Source organism: Nestor notabilis, unplaced genomic scaffold (assembly GCF_000696875.1).
Source record: "Nestor notabilis isolate BGI_N333 unplaced genomic scaffold, ASM69687v1 scaffold8367, whole genome shotgun sequence".
NCBI lineage: Eukaryota > Metazoa > Chordata > Aves > Psittaciformes > Psittacidae > Nestor > Nestor notabilis.
In genome coordinates, this window is record NW_009935085.1 from 85368 (window position 1) to 108812 (window position 23445).

General features: G+C 39.2%; 1 protein-coding gene across 1 annotated transcript; it reads right to left on the minus strand.

Annotated features, from left to right (window-relative positions):
* Positions 1-1859: 1859 nt before the first annotated feature.
* TMEM164 (transmembrane protein 164) lies at positions 1860-21806 on the minus strand. The gene is made up of 5 exons (XM_010017651.1): positions 21727-21806; positions 20054-20120; positions 12119-12197; positions 2819-2919; positions 1860-2446 (listed from the first exon to the last, which is right to left on the minus strand). The coding sequence occupies exons 1-5, from the start codon at positions 21738-21740 to the stop codon at positions 2240-2242; spliced, it is 468 nt and encodes a 155-aa protein (XP_010015953.1). The 5' UTR covers positions 21741-21806; the 3' UTR covers positions 1860-2239.
* Between the last annotated feature and the right edge of the window lie 1639 nt (positions 21807-23445).

Genomic DNA, 23445 nt, shown 5'->3' on the forward strand with positions numbered 1-23445 from the left:
CATTCTTAAGTAAATAAATAAGCCATCGTACACTTGACAGTTACTACGGGGAGGGAAGAATCACCGTATGTTTCATTGAGCTGTTCATGAAGTGTATTAATAGGGGACATGCTCTAACATCCAGCACTGTGCATCTCAGCATCTCCCAGCAACACCCTGTATTTCATCAGGAAATACTGAACCTGCTGAAATAAACAGCAACAACTTCAACCACTTTAGCAGTTCAGTCAGTGACAGTGCTGAATCCACAGATTCAGGCCTTCAGTACCAACTCATTCCTTCTTTGGGCCCCGCTCCACAAGCAATATAAGCCCCGCTTTACTGGGGCAGCAGTGGGACTACTATATAATTTAATTCATTATGTACTTAGACATTTGAAAGCTCAACAACTGACAGGTAACTCTGAATGCTGGTACTTATTGTCAGGTGCTTTGCTTTCTGAATGCTGATTAAAAACACAAGGAGGCATACAGTCTGTATAAGTAAGTCAAGCTATACGTGTCTGATGGGTAGTTTGGGTATGTGTCACATGGTCTCAGGCTGAGAGAGTACAGTATATTTATGATATATATATACACACACACACACACTGCAAGGCTGGAAGAATGCCATAAACCAGTTTGTAAATCAGAATGTGGGACAGTAGATCTATGATTGAGTTGTCCTTTAATCATATGGAGTAAAAATACTTGAAGTTGCCATTTGTTCCCTCACCATGAAACGTTCTTTAAGGAGAAAGGAAAAAAAAGGAAACCCCCAAAAAAGCCAACCACTTCTCATTCTTACTTTTCCTTCTTGAGGTATAAACGACTGTACCTTAACTTCAGAATATATCATTTATATCTTCAGGTGATCCAGCTGGAGGAGGTATGATGGTTTTATCTTACAAGTCACAGCTTTGACAACACAATGAATCTGTAAATTGCAACAAACTTTTGTACAAGGAAATTCCTGCAGCCCTGATATACAACAGTCTGCATAAGAGGCTCACGATTAACCACCAGGAGAAACACACACAAGGTTTCCCATCTTTCTGCCCAACAGTTTCTCCTCTAGCCTTGGAAAATTTGAACGAGTACACACAGTTCACTATTTATCATTCTATCTACATCCTGTTCTCCAAAAGACATGCCGACAGGAAGATTCAGTCATACTAGTAAACTGGAACACTTTCTTTTCAGTAGAGGCCTGCACTGATTCGACATTCCTTTTTATGTCTGGATTTTGAAATCAGTATAAACGAATGTATTAGAGGTGTAGAGAGAGAGAGCATTGTTTCATTTTGTTTCTCCACTAACCACTCTACTGAGTGAGGATCTCTGTAGAACACAGAGGAGGAATGTTTCAAAAGCTAGTAAGTGGAAAAAATAAAGAAAACTGTTAAGTTAACACTGGACTTTGTATCTCCACTCCTTCTCCTGTCCAAGCTAAGTGAAAAAACTCACAACATTTTGACAACATTTTGTTCCAAGACAGATCAGAACAGTGGATGAAATATCTCATCATAACTTATATGTAACATGGTCTTTTGAAACTGTTTCAACATGGTGTTTTTCCACTCACTCAAATAAAAGCATCTCCAGAGCATCAAGACCTGATGGGACTCAGCCAGACAGATGCTCATCCACAGCAGCTTAGAAATCCAATAGTCAATCAAAAAACCATTTTTTGAACGAGTTATTGTTCCCCAATATTTTCAACCAGCTTAAAGAAAACACAATAGAACCTCCCTGTTTTGCACTTATGTCTGGGGGATCGAGTGTACACCAGTCCACTGTGATCATTTTGCAACTTCCAAGTGCTAAGAGTTAAGCCAACATGATGCGTATCAACGTGTGTTCTGTTCACTAGAGTGCTGTAATTCAGCTTAATTCTCAATCCTATAAGTGTACTTATATTTAATGGAAAAGAAGTCAAAACGAGGTAGCACTGCCACTGTCTTTGCTGGAATGTGGACAGATCCTGGCCTAATTTTCAACGGTGGCTTAGCAAGATTCTACTGCAATCTACACAAAATGTATAAAACATGAACCTTTTCCAGAATAAGGCCACTAATTTTGCCATTGGCAACAGGCAGTGAGAAACAGCAGTTAAAAAAACCCTCACTTGATTATAGAGGTGTTTCTGAGGCAATAAACTGTGGGGAGAAGTATAAACCCATTGTCCTCTCATCCCTCCTCTTTGTTTTCCAGTATAAGTATATCTGCTTCCTGTATGTACTACTATGTGAGGAGACATTTCAGTCTATTTTCTTAGCTGGGAGTCTAAGCAAGTCCATGCTACATTTAAAGATGGGGACAGCACTGTAAAACAGTAGGATTACAAGCTTCCCATGAGTCATGGTCATGACAGTCTGATGTCCAGATGCCCAAATTCGATACCAGCGCCCATAAAAAGGATCTGAGACGGCTGGGCACAACATGTTGTTCAAATTCACTTCTGTAACCTGAGAAAGTGACAACAAATTTATAAATTAACACTATTTTTGTGTTGCACCGATTCAGACACCTAAAATGGTAATTTTGACATTACCATCATAATCAAAACCATTTAGGTGATGCTCCTTTGTTCAACACAAACAGGGCAGCTTTCAGAAGGAAAGCAGATCCAAATTCAGTTGCTCATTTAATAGATGGATTTATGCAGGTACATAACCAATTTATGAAATATTTTACTAATACTTATGAGATATGATACAAATGCTCATTAGAACATGCAATTAAAAATTTGCATGCAAGCAGACTTATCCATGTATAAACTAGTCATAAACTTTGAATGTACTTGCAAACTATCCATTTATTAATCTGTATTTACTTACCAAGCCCAGAATCTGCAAGATGCTAAAATGATATACAAACATAAACCCCGTGGATAAAAGAGCCCACCAGAAATTGCAGAGTGGTTCTGGAGTGTAGATACCTTGAAAAGAAAGGAATACATTAGTGTTCAGCTGAATTGCTGTGTCCATCAAACACTCATGAATAATCCTCTCTCCTCTGCTCTGTGGATGTTAGGGCATCTGGCTATAGCTGATAACCTACTCAATCCCATCTTAGCAATAATGTTTGAGAGCCTCATTTCTTACCTGGAGCATCCTCAACAGTGTCTTCCCTCCTTGTGGTCCAGCAGTAAAATATACAAGATATTACCTTATTCAGCTTGCCTATTTTTCACCAACACCAGTGATTTTTACCTTTTGTTTCCTTCTACCACTGAAGTACTAAGTGACTTTAAAGTAATGGTATACAACGAATCTTGAAAAAGCAGGGTATGCATACTTAAACACATGTATCTCGTGGGGGCTATGAGTTCAGCATGCACAGAACTGTAACAGAGGTAGTGGCAGCTCCTGCATGGCACGGTATTGCAGCACAGCCTAATTGCCATTTCCTGATTTTATGGTTGCCTGTAACAATTACTAGAAAGCAACTTGCACCAATCATGCCTAGGAACAGCAAAACTGTACAGAGTAGTCAATTCATTAATGACTGACTGTGCTTTTAACTAAAAACTGCTTTGGAGACATTCATACACAATAAACAACTTTATCATCAGTAGATATCACAGATACAGTATTTTATCCCTTCAAACGAAGTAGCAAATATCACATTATTCCTGGGTTCACCTTTCTCTCTCCTCTTGAAACTGGGTTTTGTCAACTTCCTGTCAACAAGCAATGTGACGTGATGTAGAATGTACCAAGGAAATCAGACGCAATAAAAGTACCCTTAGCTACAAGGCTATTTTTGGAATTAAATAGTCAAACATCATCAGGTGAGAACAAAACCAGTTTACAGAGTCCTCGAGACTCACACTAGTAGACATGAAAACTACAGTGTAAGCTAAGAGGAAAAACCATTATTTTCCTTATGACTTTAATAACCTAGGGACACAAAAGAAGGAGATGCACGTCATGCTGCTCAGCTGCTGTAAGAAGTTGCAGAGTTTCAGATGATTATAAAAATAAACTGGCAATTTTTATCTGCCTTTGCTCTCTGATCCATCAGATACTACTAAATATAGGAATGTGTATCCAGTACTCAAAGGATAGCTTACAGCACAGAGTGCAATATTCATATCAGCCTTTGCTAGCTGGCACATGCAGTAATTACCAGGAAGTTATTACAGACTTCAGAATATACTGTACAAGGTTACTGAGAGCTCAAATAGCTACATGTGCGTAGCTACCTATGACAGAACTCACCGGAGTAAAGCTAGTATTAGTATGCCTACGTACGGTACCATACATAGATAAAGGAACATAAGTGCTGTTACTTGCTTTGCCACACCACCATAGAATGGTGCATCCTGTCTCAGGTTTAAAATCCCTAGAGGTGCTTTTTCAATCCCTGTTGCCCTTTTACAATTCTCTTCTGCATAGTTTTCTTCCATCGTGCCACTGCAGATTGATTTTGCAGGAGCTACCTGAAATAATCTAATTTAAATATCATTTTGTCTAAAACTGTGCATCTATTCATTGTCCAGTCACAATAGTACAGCTTCCCTACTGCTAGTATGGAGTTGATTGTATGCTTGACTGACAGCAGCACATATGCACCCCATGTATCACTCATTGACTTTAATGAGCAACAGTATTAGTGTAATTACCTAAGACACAACTGCACACCATGCTTTGGTTAGCCAGCTGTGACTTGGTGCAACCATGATAAATTTGAGCAGAGAAGCTACTTTGAAAACATAAGGCAGCTTGTAAGATTTCTTATCCAGTGAGCAGGTGAAGGTCAGAAGTGTCTCAAGTACAAGCAATACCCAAAGGTAAAAGTGAACTCTACATGACTAATTCGAAGTGGAATGCTCTACAGGTAAAGGAAAAATTCACAACAGTGGAATTCTCCGAACATACTCAAGAGGCATGAGCTAAAAGCCAGTATCTTATTTGGAGACTGTTCTTTAATAGCAATGATATTCATTAAACTCCACTGCCTGAAAGCATCAGTTACATGACACCACCTTGAATATAGGTTTTCATTACAGCGAGCAAGAGAAGAAGTAACCAGCCTTGGTGCCAGAGTTCAGGAGACTATGGCTCTATTTTTGGCTGAACCAACTTTATGTGACCTGGTCAATCTATACAGAAATGCTTTGTGCTCCCTCCTCAGCTGTAAAGAAAACACTGTTTGACTTGCAATGTTTTTTTCTATTGTCTTTGCAGTTTGAGGTGCATGTTTAACATAGATGTAAAACACAAGATAAAATCCAAATACGACATTCAAAAGAGCTGCCAGGAACCAGCAGAGTAGTGCTACACCAAATCTGGTTTCACGTGAACTCGCCTGGTTGGCAGTTGCCTATGTTATTTCAAAAGTCTTCTACGAAGCCTAAGAACAGATGGCAGCATCTAAAGAGGGAAAGGCTCAGAAAAGCTAGAATCCAGAGACCTTGATATTTGGGGGACTTACAGTGCAGGTACTATATAAAGACTAAAATAGACCAGTGAACCCAGCTATGAAACAAGACTGGAGGGACAAAGCAGTCCCTTAAAGAGTGAGGAAATTGCAGAAGGTGACAAAACAGATCAGTGGCATAAGAACTCAAGCTTCTCATGTCCAGCTTCAATATCGTCAAGGAATTGTATTTCAGAAGTCACTTAGGAAAGCTGTTCAGGTTCCTCCACCACAGAATTCACTCTTTATACATCCTCTCTCTGTAGCAGAACTTACAAAAATCCATTAGCAGCTCTTGCCCTCTACAGCCTTTTGATTTCACTTTGTAATAGAAAAATCCCTCCTTGCTAGGCTTCACAATCATGAAAATAACTATGGTTTTCATCAGTATCATTATTTGGACATCGAGGGACAAAAAGGAAACAATGACCTCCACACAAAACCACTTCAGAGTGCTCTGGATTCCCAAGTGTGCTTTGGGAAACTCAGTTCAAATTCTTACCTGGAATATTTTCTGGACATTTATCAGTAGAAAAATAATGGCTATGGATTTTATTACTCTATTGTCCTGCTATTCAGCAGATGCCCGTTTAAGGGAGCGGTGTGGTAGTACACAGCAGTGTACTGTAGTACCCAGACTGGTAACAGAAACATACAAACAGGAAAACTGAGACCCAGCTGAGTGGCTGTTTGAATGGCCTGTGCTGGCTTGGGCAAAAGCTATTTGCTGCTTACATAGGAAACCAGTTTCCATAGGTAGAAGTGAGTTTCACTGCTCTGTTCACTAAGGATCACATGCAATTCTTCTGTGTTAAGCACCCTCCAAAACTTAATCCAACTGCCAGTCTGGCACTAATCTCATTCTCAAAAATGCTCAGGACCCAGACAGTTGAGACCATTCCCAAACCAGGGTCATCCGAGTAGAGTGTATATTTGCTCTTGTGTTGAAATAGCATGGCAGTGGCTATTTCAATTTAAACTTCATTATTTCAATAGCATTGATAGGAAGGATTTCATACAGTTTGAAGGGTTTGGGGTTCATCATCTGCTCCTGCAACAAGAATTTGTTGACCTTGAACATGGCAAGTTAATTCAGAAATGGAAGCATGGCTTTAAAATTCTCAGATCAACAAAGAGACTCAATTTCTTTTACACTGCTTTCCCCCAGTGTCTTGTGCTAGTTCTAATGTTCTTATGAACTATTATTTTTATTTAAAGTTCTCAAAATACAGGCTTGTGAAAATTTGAACACAATTTAATAGAAAGTAATACTCCTTTTGTATTTCTGTGAAAACATATTGCAGGAAAAAATTACTCCCCCGTTTGAATTAGAGCATTAGAACCTAAATGTAGTACAATTTTTTTAATTTAGTAGGGTGTTAAAATAATCCCTTTCTCCTACTTAATGCCTTGCTTTCATTCCCACTATACTTAATAGAGCTTTACCAGTTTTCCAGCCCAACACACTCTTCTTTCAGTAGTCTCATAATTACAGGTAGTCCTGCTTAATCCAAACCTCAAAGCAACTATTACCATTCCTTCATCTTTAAGCTTATAAAAATGTGCAGGCAAATTTATTTCCATTTTATTTCCCTTGATCAAAGGGTTAATTTAATTTTAACAGTGAAGCCTATTGGGCTGGCCTAGAGACAAAACTTCCTTTCCAGAGGAAAACAGGAAAAATGTTCTCAAGAGGATGAGCCTGAAACCCACTGTTTCCCCTACAGCTATTCTGAATCCGTGTAGATTTCAAAATACTACCTTATGCCAAGAGATTTGTTTCCCTCAATGCCAGCTACTCTCATCAGATTCAGCTCAGACAGGGGTCTTACATTACCTGCTCCTCTCAGGAACCATTCTTTATATTCCATAAATAAGCAGCAGCTCTTCCTCTTCCTTCATATAGTGGTAGTTCTTCCATATACCAATACTTACCCTTCTAAACTTCTCTATCTCTGAGAACAGACCCTGGGCCCACCCAGAGAATGCCACATTAACTTCCTTATTTAGTTTTAAGCATGTCATAACAGGCCCCCACCATTTCAAAGGAAGGGTCATACAACAGAGACATGTCCCCTCCTCCTCTTCTCCAGCTCTCTTAAATCAGCAAACAAGATTATCCTGAAATGATCAAGCTAGAAACGAGGCTGCAGCATGAGCCTGCAGCCAGAACAACAGCACACACCTCTGATTGCTGAACACAACAGCTCCCCTGCTGCTCAGTGTGCCATAGCCCAAGCACAGCTGGACAGTGAACCAGGCACTTACAGCTAATACATGGAATTCAGGAGGTAAAGCTGGAAATAAGAACATGGAAGCTGCCAGCAGGAGAGTAGGAAAATAATACACAAGAGTTGACAGGTCTCCAGGAGTTTCAGTGAAAGAGCTGTACTGCACAGTATCAAGTATTTCATTGAGGATGGAGATAAATTACAGTCCTAACTATATTCAATTATTCAGTGATTTTTTTTTCTGCATTACTACTAAGGTATAGAATAAAGTCTGCTTTATAACTCCATTTAAAAGCTAAGGAAAGATATATCTAAATACAGCCAAGTGACAAAAAGTGGGGAAGTGGCTGAGAAAGGGTACAGCAGCTTGAAATACCTTTAAATATGGTAATCCCCCCCACCCTTGCCAGCAAGTCCTGGTAGCCAATGGAAAGCACACGTTTAGATTCCCCAAATGCTTCAATTGCACTTTCCTAGTTTGCAGCCACAGGAAACACGATCCTTTCATCTGTACTTGGTATCTGTGTTCTACATCTTACAACTTAGCCCAGCTTCTCAATAGATGAGAAACACTGCCATGCCCTTAAAGCTGGAAAGCTGTTTCTGTCCATCTGCTGAAGTGTGACAGAGGCATTCCCCATGAGAGGGGAAAAGAAATGATCTACTTCTACTGGCTTTCTGGCAGTGTCATAGAACTTCATCTCTTCTGATGCCATTTTTGAAGATACTTGGATCAAAAAAGGAAAGGGCTTTATGACTGGAGACAAAGAGACAATTTATTGATTATCAAGATACAGCACCTGCCTTATAAACTGAAAACTCCAACTGCACCCTCAGCAAACAACTCATCTACTTGATTATTTAGGGTGTATATGTCTGTCTGCTTGTGCACAGCTGCATAACAGTCATTCAGCTTTTAAAATACATGGGCTCAGACCATAGGACTGTCCAGAATTTGCAAGGCCATTACTGTCAGTCTGGCTCCAAAATAAGATTCCACCCACCCCCCCAAAAAAAAATACAACCATTTCAATTTTACTATCTCCACAGTGTGGACAACCTGCAGTTGAATTGTGACTGCTGAGAATTTGCACAGCCACTTCGAAAGTGGATGCTGGAGACTATCTCCCCCTGCAGGCTAAAGTGCCAGAAACACACAACTACTCACAACACAGGGGCCTCCGATTAAATATACCTGACATCCTGGAACTTCAGGTACAGGTTCACACATCAGATTGCTCCCTGAAGCGACAAAATCCTAAAAAAACCTCAACACTAAAATCCTTTTCTGCTTTATTAAGTTATTAATTCAATTAAATAATGTTGGGGATCTCAAAACACAAGAAAGATTCTCTCTTGAACTCCAGTGCTAGAAATCAACTCTGATTTCAAACTGTTGTGGAATGATACCATTTGCTCACAGCACTCAGGAAATAAAAATTCCACTTTGAGCAAATTTCAATGTGATTTGAAGCTCTGAAATAAGGTGCACATCTAATCCTGTCAAATCCATCTGAAAACCTGACCCAAACTAGCTTAAGGACCAAGACAGGCAAGAACTGTGAGACTTTAAGGCTGATGCAGCGCAAACTAGATTTTAATTCTTTTTTCATTATGTTAAGAATATACAGTTAGAAAAACTAAGTTGTCCTGACCACCAATGAGGGTCTCTAATGCCTTGATCTTAAAAGGTCAGGTTAATGCACTGCTGCAATATTCATGGCAGTTACCAGAGACGTTACACATGCTCAGCTGTCATCTCCTTACGCCTTTATCCCAGGACCACGAAATATAATTCTCTGAGCATACTCATATGCTTCAGAAGACCAGCTTAACTGTAGATGAATGTGGTTTGAGGAGTTTTTCAATGAAGGGGTTGATTCCATGGTCTAAATTTGCCCTGCTGTGGTTCCTGTCTTCTTCCTTGCACCTTGACAACTCACTCATTGCACCTCCCTCCTGCCAATCCTAGCACTCAGCTGATGCAACAGTAAACCAATCCAGAAGCAACAAAGGCATTCATACTATTTTGACAGGGAAGCTAGGGCCTCACCTCCTAAGGACAAGAGAAAACAGTGACCTACAGCTCTGCATCAGCCTATCCAACTATTTCAGGAATGCTGTATCCTGCCCAGGCACATACTGTAATTTTTGGTAGGGTTCACAGGTGATACAAGGTGAGATTCATTCAGCAAAGAAGTTGCCAACTGCAAATGTAAGAACTGCCTTGAGTTATGAATCTTCTATGCTGGCCTGTTCTGTCTGCACTACATCTATTTTGCATGAGAGCCTCACTGCAGCCAAGAAAGATCTGAGCCGTAGTGCATAAGCATTTATTTTGTCTAGCCTGGCACGCATATGCTCATGTACACTTGGAAAGAAAATATGTTAGAAAGGAAAATACAAGAATCTCTATTCACTCAGCACAGAGGGGAAGGAGAGAGAAGAGGAACAGAGAAGAAGGTTTTAATCCCCAAGAGGGAATACATCCTTGAGCTTCAGTGAGTGCACTGCAACACTGCAGCCTGAGTTCTGAACATCTCTCTCATCAGTTTGATCCTGAGCATGGTAAAGCCCCCATGCCTACATGGGGGGAACATGAAGGTGATGCTGCCAGTACAACAGGGCCAGTCTTCCCCACTGTAATGAACAGCAGGAAGAGAAAGCAAATAAACGATTACAGCCCTTGCTTACTGTCAGCCAGTTTCCTTTCAAAAGGAACCCCTTCAACAGGTAATTGGATGTGTGTGCACAACTGGTATGATGCTTGAGTAGCATGTCAACAAACTTGGACATGCAGTTCTGTGCAGAATAAGCCACAAACCAGCTCTACTTCAGAATATAGGGTGCGATCTACTCAGAAAGTATTTTAAACAAAGGTGCTAGTGAAATGACAACATAGTAACAAATGTTTTTTGGCTAAGTAATTTTTCCATCAAAAAAATCATACGCTAGGTCTCCTGTGGCACTAGCCAGAACTCCTTCAGAAGCCCATGGGTGCTTTGCTAAGGAGGTATTACAGTCAGCCAGGTGATGAGAGCCAACTGCGTAAGTGATGGAACAGTTATTAGTCACACAGCCTAAGGCAATCTCAACTGATGTGTTTAGCCAACAAAGTACTTCTAGAAATGTCACTGCTGTCAGGTCAACATTAGATGGCAGCAAATACCTGTAAACGAATAAAGGGCAAAAATGTAGGCACTAGGAGAGAACTGCAACACAAAGCCCTTCAAATGCAGATACAGCCCTATCAGCCCCAGCTGTATCTTGACATCACAAGAGCGTGGTTTCTCAGTGCCTGCAGTGTACTATGTGACTCTTTACACCTTCTCCCCCCTCTCTCCACCCTCCTTCTGCAATGATTAAGAGTTTATGTAACTTCAACAACAATACTGCACTTTCCACATTATTTGCCAGAATTTTAAGATCTCAAAGACATATTAAAATTAAATAAGCCTGGCATATTTCTCTGGTAAAAGAAAGAAACAGAATGATCTTTTGAAGTATGACACTTCACATTTTCCTTTGGATCGTGTTTATTTGGTTTCACTCAGCAGTGAAAACCAAAAAAGTTACAAACCTACAGTGCAGTTAAGTGTGAAGTATTGTTAGTAACTGCTGGTGTAAAATACAGCAGATTCACCAGAATGGAAGAGGCTGACTCTGCTTGTCCTGAGCATTTGCTAACCTGTATCTCATTCCTTGACGTTACAGCCTCAGGGTTTTCATTAAAGGCCACTGAACATATGGACCATAAATTATCATCTTTTATTTCCTGGATAAAACAAGTTAGCTCTGCCGGAAAATGCAGCTGGAGGCATGTCAACGCTAGAGGGGGGCAGAGCATCACACCAGATGAACACATCCTGCTTTCCCTTCCAACGAGCCACAATAAGAAAAATCACCGGCCAGTGGAAAAACTTGGGATTCTCAGACTTCCTGAACTATTACGGTATAAGTGAACGCAAGACAATAATCTTATCAGAAGAGATAAGAAGCAAGCTAGCTCATTTCATTAATACGTGTCACTGTATTTCATTAGAGCTTCAGAATATCAGGAGTTTATCTAACTAGCCAACTAATATTTACATGAGGATATAATAACTTTTTCCAGCTCATTTTAAGTTGCAGTACTTCAAGACACATCTAAGAAGGCAAAAGTCTTAAAAATACATGCCACCTACAACTTAAGAACGTTGCAAGATGGCAGAGATGCTACTCAGGAAGAGAGCGCACATTCTGCCAATACATTCTTAATATCCCTTTGGGCAAAAGACCTTTTTAACTCTCCTTTCACTGCCTGAAAAAAAAAGTCTTTGTTACCTCAGCTGCAACTCCAACTTAACATGGGAAACTATTACTTAACAACACAGAGAAAACTGGTAAAATATGAGTAAGAGTAAAGCCTGTGGTAACCATATAGCACAGCTTTTTCACTGCACGGGACCAATTCAATACGTATAGAGTAAATTGCCAACCTACCTCCTTTCCGCAGCAGATAGATGGGCACAACATAAAGCATCACATGCTGGATGTAATAAATTTCCATTTCAAATGGAAGCTGTGGAATAAGGAAAATATTTGTAAATGTTTTTCATCACTGACACCTGAGTTTCAAGGAACCATTCTGCTCACGACCCATGAAAATCCCTTCAGTTCAGTTATTTCATCACCTATGTATATTAGCAAAGAGATGACATCCATGGTCAGGGCTTTGAAAGCGCAGCTAAGTGCGCCCATTCCATTCCCCTTGCCACAAATGCAGCACTTCAAGTAGACAATTCTCAAAATTAGCTAGGAGCACAACAAAGAAGGAATAAAATAAGATTGCTCTTTTTCCTTTCTTAGTTATCATAAATTACCATTAACAATGCAAACCCTCAATAATCAAACCAGGAACTATACATACCCCATATGACAGTACCGTACTTAGAAAGAAAAGATAATTGCTGCCTTCTGAGTGATAGAATTCTACTTATAGAATTCTATAAATGAGGTCTCATATATAAAGGTATATAAATAAGTATATATGTAAGTAATTGCTGAAGAGAACTGTGCAAAAATCAAAAGACCTGATTAATAGCAATCTGCACGTATGTGTGAAACTTGAAAGCTCCACAAAATATGAAATACCCAGTATTTTATTGGTTTTAAAGAGAAGCTGCAGAAGGATACATATAAACAAGTTACCAGTGAGTATTAAATCAGGTATTTCTTACATGCTGACAACTTCTGGGAAGTTACAATTAGTGATGTGTGTTTAGTTGAATTCATGTTACTTCTTGGAGAAGTCAGACAGACTGTGCTAAAAATAACTTGAATCACAACTCGGAGTTTTATTTGAACCCTTCAATCCAGACGCAACTAATTCTAGCTCCTTATCAGTTAGAAAAGGCAATGGGCTATATTTGAAACTTATTCCCATCTGTAAGTGATTTTGCCTGTATCTATTTGTTAAACTAAAGCAACACATTTGAAACTGAAGTGCTGTAGAAAAGATTCAAACTCAAAATCCAGAATTCAGCTTCTTGCTGCAGCTCATTTACAGACCTGGAAAGACTTGGCCATTATTTTTCAGGAGTGAAAACTGGACAATACCAGCACACACGTGTGAAATCTCACAGGAATAACGCAAAGCCCTGAGTTTTGGTTCAAACACAGACTCATTCTATCATTCCACAGGCTGAAGTGAACCAAGACCCAAGTCCTACCAATAACAGTAGTCAATGAACTGCTGGTAATTCATAGAGTGATCTTTGAAATTCAACAGCAATTCTTATATCTATTTTGGATGCCAAAGATGCTAAACTCAACAGCTGGATTCTGCTAGTCTTGGCATCCCCAGCTGCACAGTATCAGTGCCCTGATTGCAACCTCCAAGATGTTCAGCCAGCTCTTGGGTGACTAAGCTAAAAAAAAAAACCAAACCAACTTTCATACAATCTGTTGGGTTATTTTATTCCAAGCATTCTGTATCAAAACATAAAGCCAAGCAAGATAATAGTATGCAAAAGCAAGAACTTCACAGAAGCTGTGAGGTTTCCTGAATTTGAATCTTTTCTTCTGTCCCTTGTTGAGAGATACAGAGAGCAAAGTGAGGGGATCCAAATTATCTGGAAGAGGCTAAAGCAGTTTTCCTAACTGGAGAAAAAGCTGTACCTCTTCCAGCTGGAACAGACACACTTCAGAAACAATAGCTCCCGATATAAACAAGCACAACGTGAGGCACTCACTCTTGCCAAGGAGCATTCTCTATTTATCTGTGGTTTCATAAGGGCTTCTACACTCGCTGAGTTGTGAGCATCAGTTACACAAACACTACGCTCAGGACACTTCTGAGAACAGAGTAGCAGTTGTTTTGCTGCAGTAGTGTTGACAATATTTTTTTCTGTAAAACAAAACATCTCCTTTCACCATAAAAGATTGCTTGTTCTGAAGCCTGACCAACTGTGCAAGTGCATTTCCTGGTATAGAGCTGGACAGGCAGAATTTCTGTACAACCAAGCACTCAAGTTGTACAGCCAGGCTACAGCAAACAGAAAAAGAACAAACACAAAAGATGAACTATAAAGTTGTCCTGTGCGACGGACTCACACAGCTATAAATTGTTTTAGCAATAAAGGACTCACAGACAGCAGATATGCAAAGAGAAACTGCAAGTAGTGACAAGGTAGAAGGGCTCACCCAGCAAACTAGCATTTAATGAACCTCTTGTGAAAAAAAGCACTTCAGCAAGTGCTGAAGTCCGAGAAATTAAAAACTCGAAGCAACACTTACAGAACAAACTAAGTCCCTCTAACCATATTGACCACAGGCACCCACGAAGGCCACATGTACTTAAATCCAGACTCCAACAATCTTCAAACTGGACCCTCTTCACAGGCCTCAAGAGACTTGTCCTCTCCTGTCAGGTGCCCCTGCAGCCACTCCAAAGAGCAGTATTCCCCCTGTAACCAACCAGTGATGTTCATGGTTCAGTTCTTCAACCATACCTACCCAGAGAGCTTCAGAATGACTGGATTATTTGTTGCCAAGACAGACTCATCTAAATTCTTGCCTATTAAGCATATTAAAGGCCCCAGGATTCCAACCCAAATTATTACAAGTTTTAAGAGAATTTTTTTATTTATGTGCTGGTTTTGGCTGGGATAGAGTTATTTTCCTTCACAGTAGCTGGTATGTGTCAATGGTTTGGATTTGTGCTGAAAACAGTGCTGATAACACAGGGATGTTTTAGTTACTGTTGAGCAGCACTTACACAGAGTCAAGGTCTTTTCTGCTCCTCACCCCAGCAAGGATGCTGAGGTTGCACAAGGAGTTGGGAGGGGACAGAGCCAGGACAGCTAACCCCAACTGACCCAAGGGATATTCCACATAGCATCATGCTCAGCATGTAAAGCTGGGGGAAGAAGGAAAGGGGGGACACGTTCAGTGTGATGGCATTTGTCTTCCCAAGTCACCATTAGGTGTGATGGAGCCCTGTTTCCTGGCAATGAACACCTGCCCGACCAAGGGAAGGAGTGAATTAATCCCTTGTTCTACTTGGCTTGTGAATGCACAGCTTTTGCTTTACCTATTAAACTGCCTTTATCTCAGCCCATGAGTTTTGTCATTCTTCCCCTTTCACTTCTTTCCCTCACCCCACTGCGGGAAGCGAGCGGCTGTGTGGTGCTGAGCTGCAGTTGGGGTTAAACCAGGGCATGAGGCCTGTGGCTACAGGGGATGATGCCCACTGAGAAAATCAGGAAGAGGCTTTCTTCAGTGCACTTTCAACTGAATGCATTTGTTCTGACTTTTATCAGTGTTCTGAGTATTTGACTAACACTGTATTTGATGTTTATTGTCTCATAAAAAGGCACCACTGTCTTCTGGTCACTCAGTTTGATTATGCAAACTAGCTCCCATTAATGACACAATGGACACAATCAAGCATTTGTAAGGTCAAGTCCAAAAGAGGTAGATAATAACAATTTCAGAAATAGTATTTTCTCAGTTCCTCTAGAGAGAATATTAGGACTACTTATGACCACCAGCAGAAGGTAGATTTATAATTATCAAATACAAGTGTGATTCTAGTCTCCACTTCCACACCCATACCGTTTTAATGGCAGAGATACTGCCTAAAGCTGCAGAAACCCTCCCTGGCTTGAGCACCTACCAGCAACCAACACACAATCTCTCAGCAGCTGCCAACATGCAACTGTTTGTTATTTCCTTGTACCAGCTAAATGAAGCCAGTGTTGATGTCACACAGTGTGCTACCATAACCTGTTCCATGTTGCTGTGTAGGCATGGGCATTTCAGGCAAACTATTCAGTACAGTGAATTACTTGTACCTTAACTACCTACCTTAATAGGCAACAGCAATACAGTAGGCAATGATCACGGGCGCTACGCAGAGTGCACTGGAAATACTGCTCAGAGTATGATTTGTTCCTAAACCAGATTTAGAATGCATACCTCTCAAGCCAAATAGTTCTAATAATAGAATATAGCAGCTTCTGGAAACATTAAAACTGCACCATTGCAGCTGTGTGAGCAAAGGCAGCAAGTCCAACACCTCTGGGACATGTCCTGTTTTTTTACTTTATCTATATCTACATTTTCAGGACATCAGTTTGCCAAAAAACCCTGCTTTTAAACCAGTGGAAAAAGTTTCCTTTAAAATTTGATTAATACAATATGAAAGTTCAACAAAACCAATTATTCTCCAAACACTTGGAGTCTTTGTGGCAGTTAAATGAATTTATTTGCATAGTGAGGTTATCGGGACCTATACCATATTCTGTAGAGTATAAATACAGAGTAGAAAAAGATGTTTCCACCCCTGTATATGCTCTTACACATTTCTTGGCTCCCACTTGGGAACCTGCAATCCAATTCCCTTAACATCACCTTCTCTATTTACTTAAGGGTCATAAAAGATTACCCTTATTTTCCATGTGAACTGTGAGTGCTGACAAGAATGAGCTACATCATGAGAAAGGAATGAAATTTTGAGTGAAAATTAAAATCCTCTTCATTTCTGAAGGGTAATAAGAACTCAGAAAAACATTAACTAAGAAACAGACTGTTTTATCTTTACCCAGTGACTACTCTGATGTACAAAGTTTAACTCCATCAGCACATGGTAAATTATGTAGCAAATAACTGGAATATTTACTTGCCAATTAAATACAAGTGGATGCATCTGTTCCTCTAGGCTGTGAATTGCTGGTACCTCCACACCATGCGTAGGCAGGAAAATACTTCCTTGGAAATAACAGGATAGATTGACCTCATCTTTCAGGCTACATTTTTCTTTGAACACTGTCCCAGGTGCCCATTACAGTCTGATAAGGTTTTTAATGAGTATGGAGTCACTGAAAGGTTAAAGCAACAGAAGGTAGAAACCTTCTACTGTAGTTTCAATGAATCTCTCAACTCTCCATTTTCACTGGCAACTGACTAGTATTTAGGAATAGTTTTGAAATGACTGAGGTTCTAAAAAATTTCAACAGAAAATGAAAAGTTATGCTAGAAGCTTCCACAAATTTCTTTTTCAGGATAATGTCACACTGAATGATATATACAAAGTAATACTTACAATGCATTAATTAAAGTAATTGGTAGCAAAAATACATGACCCCAACCGACTCTGCCACAAGATGTTGTAAGAGGTGTTCTAGAAATTACTTCGAACAAGTTAACACTTAGAACCAAGATCCTGACAGCCACTAGTTCCTTAACAAACACCCATTAGCTGGTGAATTAATGATTATTTTTCATTCTGTATCTTCTGTCTCTCGTCCCTTCCAGATTCTTGATATGTACAACTAAAACTGCACATCTGATATTTTCTTGTGCATCTCACTGCTTTCACCTCCATCATGGCACACAGTTTGCTAGCTAGCATGTAGATGCTACTGCTGAAATTGCTACTGCTGAACTTGCTAAATTAGCAGGCTTCTCCAAAGAGGAAGCACAGCTCAATAGTGATCATCTGCTGCCTGTGCGATAACTCAGGCGATCCACATGGAATGATCATCTTCAGGAGAATGTCAGATGAAGACAATGAAAACTACCACCACCAAGACAACATCCAGCTGTGTCTCAAATAACTCCCAAGGATAAAATACACTGTACACTATGGAAGGTGACAGAGAGGCATTTTGGTGCTTACGGCAGTACAGCCATTTGGTACAATCTCTCACAGAGACAGGAGCCAACAGTCTCCCGCTTTCCAGTTCCCACTGACCTTGGAGCTCCCTCTGCCCCAGACAACGTATCACTCCTCACTTCTTATCAAACAGTTTAGGTGCCCAATTTTTCAATGCTCTTTGTGCCATACATTATGTATTCCATCAATTTACAGACGTAACTAAGTATACAAAATTTTTACATGAAACATGTACACACTAAAATATGTAACTTAAAACTGAATTTAAAAACTTGAGACACAACAATTCTTGAGTGAATCAAGACTTGGATACTACAAACCAGAGCAAACAGCACGGCCAGAAGTATTGCTTTTTTGAACTTTCTGCTAAGCTTTAAGAAACATTCACTGCTTTCAGGACCATGTCAGTGTGAAAAGAAAAAAAAACCTACAGTAACAGTTGCAGAGCAGAATGTGTGTCTACCAATAGAGAATCTGGGTCAAAGCAGCAGTGCTATAAAACATCACCCACATTATCTTGTGCCAGAAGAAACACTGAAAAGAGAACAGCCTAGCAAGCAGCTGTCAGGCCAAAAATATCCTAAGTTGTATTTATTCCAAAAATATTTGCTCTTGGACATTATCCTTTGGCTCCTCTATCCCTAATTAAGGAGAATTTTATAAGGAGCCTGGTTTTTTTCCTGTTTAATCACCACTGCCCTAATATGAGTGAGATCTATCATAATGGCAGAGCAAATACAGGCTAATAACTTATTAAATATTTCAACATCTTACCCTGAAAAGGTTACCCAGAAAAATCTTTTGGTTATACTAAAGTTTAGATTTACTTAGAAACTAGAGAGTCTGAAATATAAAATAGTAATCTTTATCAGAAAAAAAAGCCACTTGTTTTATTCATCTGATGCCACTTCATGAGCATCAAGTTTTATTAAAATATAATTGCAAACTGCACATAAGCTGTTATAGTATTGAAAAATACATATAGTTGCCAAATTATGAAGGACAACATAAATCTTGAACGAACTCTACGGTTATTATACTACTAAATCCACTGAAATCCGAAAAACATGATCCATCCTACTACGCAGGGCGTGTCATGCTTTATGAAAGATTATTTTTCACATGTGAAAGCCTCCAGATATATTATCCTCTCTCTAGTAACTGAACTGAGTCTCAGTGCAAAATGTTATAGTCTTAAAAACGGAAAATAAAGAAACTACTTAAAAGGCAACAATAGAACTGTCAGGTTTCAGGTCTCCTTTGCTACTAGTGTGGCCAATGAACACTGTTATCACCCATGAAGTTCACCACAGATGCAGATTTTATACTTAATCTTATTAGGGCAGTCAAGATTTACAAACAGCCACTAATGAGATTTGTAACGGTGTCTAAAGTCCACACCAATTTTGTTAATAATACCATTAATCCACATGCTATATGGATATAGATATGAGTACTTTATCCAGGCACCATAAAAACATAAGCAGATAAATATCAGTGAAATCCATATTAAAACAGGCATCTAAATAACTACAATAGATTCTTGCAAGTAAGTCAACTGACACAAAAGCGAACAGCACGTAGGCATATATTCAAATACACATACACGCAGCCGTAGTATGCATGCATAACAGCTCTTAAAGATAGTCCTTACAAATATTTCATATGTCTTAGACTGAGGATAACTTTCTGACCATTAACTCTCAATATAATAAGAATCTTTCTAGAGACACCAACAGGCTGAGTTTTTGTCCAGGAGATGGGAGCTTTATAGCATATTTGAAAACTTAGATGAGAAATGAAACCTGCTGCACCTAATCTTGGGGGAGCTGAGGTGACAGCCACCAACAACATTTGGTATTTTCCATGCCTGAGGTATCTTACATTTACATGTAGTCTGAAAAGCCTGAACCTGAATTTTGACCACAGGCCACAATGCTAACCTATGAAAGCCTTTTTCAAAGCCATGAAGTTTTCCCTCCATCTAAAGGCTAGTATGGGACTGATCCTTAGAATACAGCAGTGTTACTTTTCCACATTGATTTATCAACACCAAAAAATCAAGATATTGGCTTTTGATATTGGATCAAATCCACAATATTGCATCAGTATCTGGCTCCAATGTAGTGACCTGTATCAGGAATCTACAGCCTAGTAACATGAACTTTAAAAGACCAAATAAAACACAGGCCTAACTGCCCAAAGAAAATCTTTTAGGAATAAATGTAAAAGGAGTAGAAGTAGTACAGCAGACTTACCAGGCGCGTATTAACAACAGGGAACAGCAATGCCAAGAGGGCCCCATTCAACATATGCATCTGCAACCTTAAAAGAGAGATGTAGTGGTGTTTTCACAGATGGAAATGCAATGTTTTCATGTATTTTATGTAGTATCTCTTCAATAAAAATAAGCAAGATATTTAAGAAAATGTTTTCGGCTTGAATTTGAATTAAGGCACTGTTAAATACAAAAAACCAGGACAAAAACCTCTCTTTAAATACACAAATGATTTCCTAAAGTAGGACTGCTTTCTGTAATGAGCTTAGGATTCCTAGAAAGCCTGGGCTACCCATTTGTGTTAATCCTATTCATGAAGGAAGCTGCTAAATAGTTGGAATTTTGCTGTTCATTTGTCTTTCAGAGCTTAAAATAGCGTGTTTGATAAAGGTTTCTACTCCTGTCTAACTCTATAAATGTTCAACTTCAAAGTAAGATTGAATTCTTCAGAAATTTGGAAACAGTCCCTTAAAGGAAGAATTACATTTGTCAAAACTTAACAGCAAGTTCTAAGCAAAGAGTAAGGCAGGAAAGTAGTATTATAATACTGTATTTTGTACAGCTTTCAGCCATCTTCTTCTGAACCATGGTTGCATCTTGGGAACACAAAAACAGTATCGGTTCTAGTTCAACCTACTTGACATAAGATACGAAGTAAAAAATTAAGTGTCTACAACCACTGCCTGTCATAAACTCTTAGGAATTTAAAAGTAACTTGGGGGGGAAAGGTATTACAATTTCAAAACAGTTTTTCCAAATCTAATTTATATGCTGTCAGGGTGTTAGAAAACAGAAAGGCCCATTCTGAAAAACAACAAATATTGCGGCCTCCGCTCTGCAACTGGTCTTTTGCAAATGCATATAGTAAATCCAGGATTTCCTGGATACCAGATGTACTTTTCACACTCTCCAAGATGGAGACACTAACACAGGATCTCTGGATTCAGCCTACTCCATGTCCAACTGAGGAACAGCAGGAAAAAGTTGCAGAGACAGCAGCAGTGCCAAAATAATTCATGAGGTGTGTCCCCAGCATCATTTTTCCAGTCACTGCCTAGACTAAGACAAGACAGACCTGTCATGGAGGCAGCTACAGCCATTCCCATGTGTCTCCCAACAATATGATCAGTTACACCCCTCAGCAGCTTACTAGACTCTACTGTGGCAGCCCATTAGAGCTTCCTGCACATTATGAACTCTTGTGGTTCCTGAAGTTAGTTCAGTATGCAATATTTTAGAAAAGATTGCATAGATTGGAGAAATAGCCAAGTCAGCAAGAATCTGCTTTCACTATTTAACTTAAATCCACAATTTTAAACCTAGACCCATCCTGTATGCATAGCCTTGTCCAGTTATTAACTTTTAGAGAGGAAAATAAAGAGGTATAAGGCCTATGACATAAATTACACAAGCCCACAGGTTCATTTGTAGAAAGATGATAGAAAGGCCAAAACTACAATACAAAAGAACCCAGGGTATGTGGCTCAACACCCATGATTTAAGCCCTGACCCTTTTCAAAGTGTCATTTTTCATTCCAACCAATATGCCTTTCCAACCAGATATATATCTTAATGTTTTATGACTTAAGCAGTGACTACCTTCTAAAATACATTGTGCAAGTAGATAGAAATTTAGTAAAGAAGAGGCATTACCTGAAGAGAATCATTGCAACCCGACATGGGGGACAGGCAAGAAGAAAAATCTGAAAGAGTAGAAACAAATTTAAATTAATGATATGATCTCTTTTAGACTCACTTTTTTTATATCTTTCCTTCCCAGTTCTGTAAGTCACAAATAATTTCTCACCAGAACTGTGTTACAGCAGAGCTAGAAGAGACTAAAAATCTTCAACAAATTAAAAGGTTTCACATTATCTACATATAAAAGGATTTAAGCAGTATGAGTAGCATCTAGGGTTCAGCTTCTGCCAGTGCCTAAGAAACAAGTCAAATTCTAGCCTGTTTGATGTTGTCATTACAAAAGGTCTCTTACAAAGTTAGATTACTGTAGCACCGACCATTTTACTACAGCAGCTCCCTTAGCCCTGTATCATGATGAAGTCGTTGCTGTGCTGAAGACCAATCATTTACAATTACAATACTTCACCCCTCAGCAGTGCAGGACCCAGCTCTTGAAGACCTCATGCTAGACGGCTTTGTATAGAAGCCTCTTCATACTTGCCAAAGTAAGGCAACCTCAGTACCTGCTCTATAAGCTTAGTAGCCAGCTTTAAATATGTCCACTTGCATACTCAATACAGTATTTTAAAGTAGTGTAAAACTTTCACCAATTATTAGCTGTTCCACAAGACCAAAAGTAACAGAGTACAACTGGAGCAGCATGTTTGTTTTTCTTCACAAGCCACGCTCTACCATAAATAGGACCTGATTTTAATTTTTATGTGATAAAAGTACGGCTGATTTGCAACAATGCCCCACCTAAATTTAGATAACCATAATCTTTTGATATTGCTGTACAAAACCTCTGACAGCAACTTAAAAAACTTCATATCAGCAAGCTTTACTGTAGATATGAAGAGATTACTACTTAAGTGCTCAGTGATAAAACTCCTACCTTTTACACTGCCCACTACTGCAAAGAAGAGACTTTGGCCTACTGTATGATAAGCATTTATCTTGTAAGAAATAAATGGATCCCACTTTTTACTGTTGTTACTAAAATAAATTCACAATAGATTTCACTGCCAACCTACAAAACAAATTTGTAGTGATCTTTAAATCACTTCAAGTAAGAGCATTTGGAGAATGTCTGCTTTGTGGACAAGCCAGATTAGCCAATTCACCAAATATGTTTGTTTGAAGTGCAGCAGGGCTGGCAAGAGGCTTCTGATGTACATCCAAATTAATTATTCCCAGATCATGTACTTGCTGCAGCAACAGTATAAATTTTGAAGTCTGGATCATACTACTGAACCCTTGTGTATAAAGGGGGTTGCTGCCTCTGTCATACAAATAGACACACACATTCAAAATATCTTATTTCCAGTACAAGTTGTTAATATACAACCATTTCTCTCATTCACTTACTTGTATGTTTAATTCAAGTCAGCCTCAATAACAGCTAATAACAGAACACACACACACAAATTTTTTCCTGTCATACAGAACTCTAGTAAAAGCACAGTAAGAAAGAGGCTGCAGTCAAAATTGACTGAATGTACCCCAAGACATTTCCTTAGTGAATATTGCTAAAATCTAGAGTTTCTCTTAAATCTGGAATTTAAAAAGCAAGCAATTTCAACTCATCAGAGCAGATTAAAGAGGAAGAAAACATAACAGACACATGATGACAAGCTACTAGTGGATGCTTTTTTTATGCTAAGTATATGCCAGAAAATTCTCCTGAGTGGT

What these genes read in the sequence shown, in the direction of transcription:
- TMEM164 (XM_010017651.1), bottom strand. An exon ending in CTGTTGTTAATACGCGCCTG is followed by an intron (nt 12,198 to 20,053) that starts GTAAGTCTGCTG and finishes CTTATTCCACAG; the next exon opens with CTTCCATTTGAAATGGAAAT. An exon ending in CTATCTGCTGCGGAAAGGAG is followed by an intron (nt 2,920 to 12,118) that starts GTAGGTTGGCAA and finishes TTTCTTTTCAAG; the next exon opens with GTATCTACACTCCAGAACCA.